The 4695-nt window shown below is 55.1% G+C and overlaps 1 protein-coding gene across 1 annotated transcript; it reads left to right on the forward strand.

The window, feature by feature from the left end:
- The first annotated feature begins 1584 nt into the window (after nucleotides 1–1584).
- Nucleotides 1585–4481, forward strand: LOC123157491 (G-type lectin S-receptor-like serine/threonine-protein kinase LECRK3). The gene has a single exon (XM_044575786.1). It carries the CDS (start codon nucleotides 1772–1774, stop codon nucleotides 4250–4252), a length of 2481 nt encoding a protein of 826 aa, XP_044431721.1. The 5' UTR covers nucleotides 1585–1771; the 3' UTR covers nucleotides 4253–4481.
- The last annotated feature ends 214 nt before the right edge of the window (nucleotides 4482–4695 follow it).

Raw genomic sequence — 4695 nt, forward strand, 5'->3', positions numbered from 1 at the left:
AGGCATTCATATTTATATGTTCCAGAATTAGTCCTTATACTTGCCCCTTAGCTATTGATTTGTAGAGTTGGTTCTTATACTTCTCATTATACCATAAACTTAAAATTCTGTAGGAGTTGCCGAAGACTTCATTGCTTGATTTGACGGTTACCAGAAGAGGTGCTCTGGCTTGCACATCGTATGAATCCTACACCCTGGGAAAAGAAGTTGTCCAAACTGTTACTGTAGCAGGTTCTAAAGCTAATCATTCTGAACTCCATATGCAATCAGCGCTTGCCAAAGGAGTTATCAACTCAGTCTTGTTGTTTTACTCATCAACACACTTTGCTGGGTGGAGTTTCTGTGGGAAGCTCAAACCATCAGATTTTCTCGTCACACCTTTGGGTTACTTGAAAGTGCTGGCCTCGAAGCTTCAAAAGCTGAAACCCAAGAATGAAAGGAGGGTTCGGAAAGATTTCCGTGCAGTTTTCCGTATGCTGAAGTCTCTTTTCCACGGAGCATTGCATCTGCCACAGGAAGTTCGGCACCTCTTGAAGCTTTTGAGAAATTTCACAGAGAATTGTGAATAATCATCCGTCTGGTATGAGTGAGCAGGAGAAATTATCCCTTCTTGTGAGATGTTGCCGGAAATTAAAGCGCCTGGAAAAGGAATATCCAGAAAAGCACATGCAAGTGATAACAAGGCCCCCGTTCTGTGACACAAAACCCCATTGGAAGATAAGAGTCAGTAAAAATCTATATTTGGATAATGTGCTAGCTGAAACAATTGACACGTACCTGGACGGTGGGAAAGGCGTTGTCAAGTTTCTATGGAATTCATTGGAGTACTTGGGCACACAGCAATCTGCCAATTTGACGACAAGAAAAAGGAAGAACTTTGAGGATGAGCAAGTGGAGCGCATGCTGGGGAAAGCCCTGCCTGGGTTACTTTGTGAGCTTATGAGGCTACTCAATGATGTGGGAGCACTTCAGAAAATCCTCGGTAATTTTTATATTATTTTGTTGACTGAACCTTGTAAATGTTTGTTAGCCAGCAGTTGACCGTTATAGCACGCACGTCCTCGGCTTGGAGGTTGCTGCAGAACAGATCACTGGACCTCTTGAAGACACCGATGATAATTACTCGTACGCAGCCTTCTATCTCGGACACATTATAACATGTCCACACCGGGATCGGTGAACAGTCAAGATAACATGGTGTTCTACTAGGTGACTGAACAGTCAACATATAACGTGTGTGATCCTTCCCCACCCTTTCCATCTGCAGAAAACATCCGGAGACTCCCTGTTTTGCGTCTACCCGTAGCATGTTGACCGCTTCCTGGGTTAAACAAACAAAATGGATCTTCTACATGCGACCAGCTAGAACTTTTTCTTCTGTTTTGAACACGTCATCAGTGAACTATCGTGACGACCCTGTCAAAGATAGCAGGTAGGTTACGAGCAAGTAATGCGATCTTTTGTGCCCGTACATCGTCGTGACGTAGACAGCATATGTTAAGGTCAGTTAAGTAACCACGTGGGATCTTGTCCAAGCCAGCACAGGTTAAGAGCACAAGTTGTTCCAAGAGACTAGCTGTGGTCTTGTGCGACGACACGACCTTGGCGTCCTGCGCGTGGAGCCGTACCCATGCGCCCCATCGCATCACATGGTGGCAGTGCCACTGCCACACTCACATCTTGACGAGGAATCGGAGTAAACGAATGAATACGAGTCATTATTAGATCAAACTCCGGCCCTCTGGCTCGCGCCGAGCTCCCACGCCCAACAATGGCATCGCTGCCTTGCTCTGCTCTCTTCCTCGCCTTGCTCCTTGCCGTGCTAGTGCACCACCACCAGCCACGGTTGCTCGTAGCCGCAGCCGCCGCACGGACCAACCTCACGGCCGGAGTCCCCATGACACCGCCCAGCTACATCACCAGCCCGTCCGGCGTCTTCGCGTTCGGCTTCCGCGCCCTCGACGGGTCCAGCCCGGGCCAGTTCCTCCTCGCCACATGGTTCCGCTCCGGCTCCGACGACGACGACGGCCGGACCAGCAGCTCCTCCCAGCTGCAGTCCGTGGTGTGGTTCGCCAAGCAGTCGGGTACCTACTCGTCGGCCGCCCTCGCCACGGCGCAGTCCGGCCTCAGCGTTACGGTCGACGGCCGGCTGGAGCTCGCCGACACCACCGACGGCGGCAACCGTGTGCTGTGGAAGGCGCCGATCCCCCTCTTCAAGAGCGGGTCCGTGCTCGCGCTCCTCGACTCCGGCAACCTCCAGTTCCTCGGCGACGGCGGCGGCCCGGAGAGCGTGCTGTGGGCGAGCTTCTGGTACCAGACGGACACGCTGCTGCCGGGCCAGTCCTTGACCAAGGACGATCAGTCCCGGGGGAAGCTCATCTCAAGGCGCGCGGACACAGAGTTCACCACCGGCCGGTTCACCATGGGCGTCCAGACGGACGGCAACGTCGTGCTCTACGTGGACCTGCTCAGCGGCAACAGCGCAGCCAATGCCTACTGGCAGGCCCATACCATCAGCTCCAGCGGCAACACGACGGTGACCTTCGACGACCAGCGCGTCCTCAGCTCCACTCTCTACAACGGCGACGTCCACAGCCTGATATCGTCGGCGCTGACCGGCAGCCCAGGCAAGTTCTACAGGTTCGCCAGGATGGACCCCGACGGTGTCGTCCGTGCCTATGCTCGTGCCAAGAACGTGCAGGACGGCGGCGGCAACACGTCGTGGAGCGTCTCGGGGGCCTTCCCCAGCGACGCATGCAACGGGAGGACGTCCGGACTGCAGGGCGTGTGCGGCCCGGGGTCGTACTGCACGGAGCAGAAGGACCGGCTCCGCTGCGTGTGCCCGTCGGGGTACACGTACGCCGACGCGCAGCACACGGACAGCGGCTGCACGCCGAAGTTCGCGCCGCAGAGCTGCGACGGGGAGAACAGCACCGAGGAGTACACGCTCGTCGATCTGCCCAACACCACATGGGAGGCATCGATCTACTACAAGAAGTTCACGTCGGTCACGGAGGATCAGTGCCGGAACCACTGCCTCAACGACTGCTACTGCGCCGCCGCGCTGATGATCAACGGGACTGATTGCGCGGAGTTGGCGGTGCTGACATACGGGCGGCAGGCGAGCGACGTCACCACGAAGGCACTGATCAAAGTACGGCGAAGCAATCCTCCGGCGAGGGTGTCGGCGAGGACAAGAACCATACTAGCCGTGACAGTCTGCGTGGCCTTTCTGCTGCTGGCCATCCCCGGTGGCGTCCTGGCAAAGCACCACCTGACCAAGAAGAACAGAGACAACCAGGGGTTGTTGAGCGTGAGAGCTTTCAGCTGGAAGGAGCTCCACAGAGCCACCAACGGCTTCGAGAAGCTGCTTGGGAAAGGGAGCTTCGGCGAGGTCTACCAAGGAGAGCTCAAGTCCCCGCGGCGGCGCCTCATCGCGGTGAAGAGGCTCATCAACTCGAACGAGTACAGCGAGAGGGAGGTGCAGTCCATCGGGCAGATCCACCACCGCAACCTGGTCCGCATGATCGGGTACTGCAAGGAAGGCAAGCACCGGATGCTGGTGCTGGAGTTCATGCCGGGAGGGTCGCTACGTGGCTTCCTCTTCAAGCCGGAGCGGCCGCCGTGGAGCTGGCGCGCCCAGGCAGCGCTCGGCATCGCCAGGGGGATCGAGTACCTCCACGACGGGTGCGCCTCCCCGATCATGCACTGTGACATCAAGCCGGACAACATACTCCTCGACGACGCGTACGCCCCCAAGATCACCGACTTCGGGATCTCCAAGCTGCTCGGCAACCAGCAGGTGCACACCACGGTAACCAACATCAGGGGCACCAGGGGGTACATCGCCCCGGAGTGGTTCCGCAGCGACGCGCGGATCGACACCAAGGTGGACATGTACAGCTTTGGTGTCGTGCTGCTGGAGATGATCTGCTGCCGGAAGTGCCAGGACCCGGTGGTCGACCAGGACAGGGACGAGACGGTCACGCTGTTTGGGTGGGCGATCCAGCTGGTCAGCAGCAAGAGGACTGAGCTCATACTGCCTGACGACGATGATGCGGCAGCGGACTTGGAGAGGGTGGAGAGGTTCGCGCGCGTGGCGTTCTGGTGCATCGAGCCCAACCCGTCGCTCCGGCCGACGATGCACCATGTGGTGCAGATGCTGGAGAGCGCGGTGGCTGAGGCTGAGGTGCTACCTGACCCTCCCTCTTGTTACATGGACTCGGCTCCTTTGATCGTGTCTTCTGTTTGATTAGATTGGGAACAACATTGACATAGAATGATCCACCAACCATCCATCTCTTCCTCGAAAGAACAACATGGATATGAGCAACCGTAGCCTAAGCCCCTATGGCAGTATTGTGCAATTTACTCTTTTGGTTTTACAGTAGTTCCATCATGTTGGCACTATTTCTATACATGATACCAGAAAACTAGTCCATGCTTCACACATATCTTTAGCAATAAACTAGCTTCACATATGTTCCACACTTTTTTTTCCCAAAATGTCTTCAACCTAAAGCATTTAAAGCGGATCGCCAAAAAAAAAATCCAATTCAAACTCTCTGAACATTGTTTAAGTTCGACGTGCGCATATGTGTGCTCCTGGCCTTTTGTGCATGGAGATGTAACTGTCCCAACAAAGTAGCCACATTAAAAAAATAGTCATGCAGGATGAACTTGAGGAACTCTAAA

The sequence above is a fragment of the Triticum aestivum genome, chromosome 7B, assembly GCF_018294505.1.
Source record: "Triticum aestivum cultivar Chinese Spring chromosome 7B, IWGSC CS RefSeq v2.1, whole genome shotgun sequence".
Taxonomy (NCBI): Eukaryota; Viridiplantae; Streptophyta; class Magnoliopsida; order Poales; family Poaceae; genus Triticum; species Triticum aestivum.

Excerpts from the sequence above, each read along its gene's own strand:
- LOC123157491 (XM_044575786.1), top strand. The coding sequence starts at position 1,772 with ATGGCATCGCTGCCTTGCTCTGCTCTCTTCCTCGCCTTGCTCCTTGCC.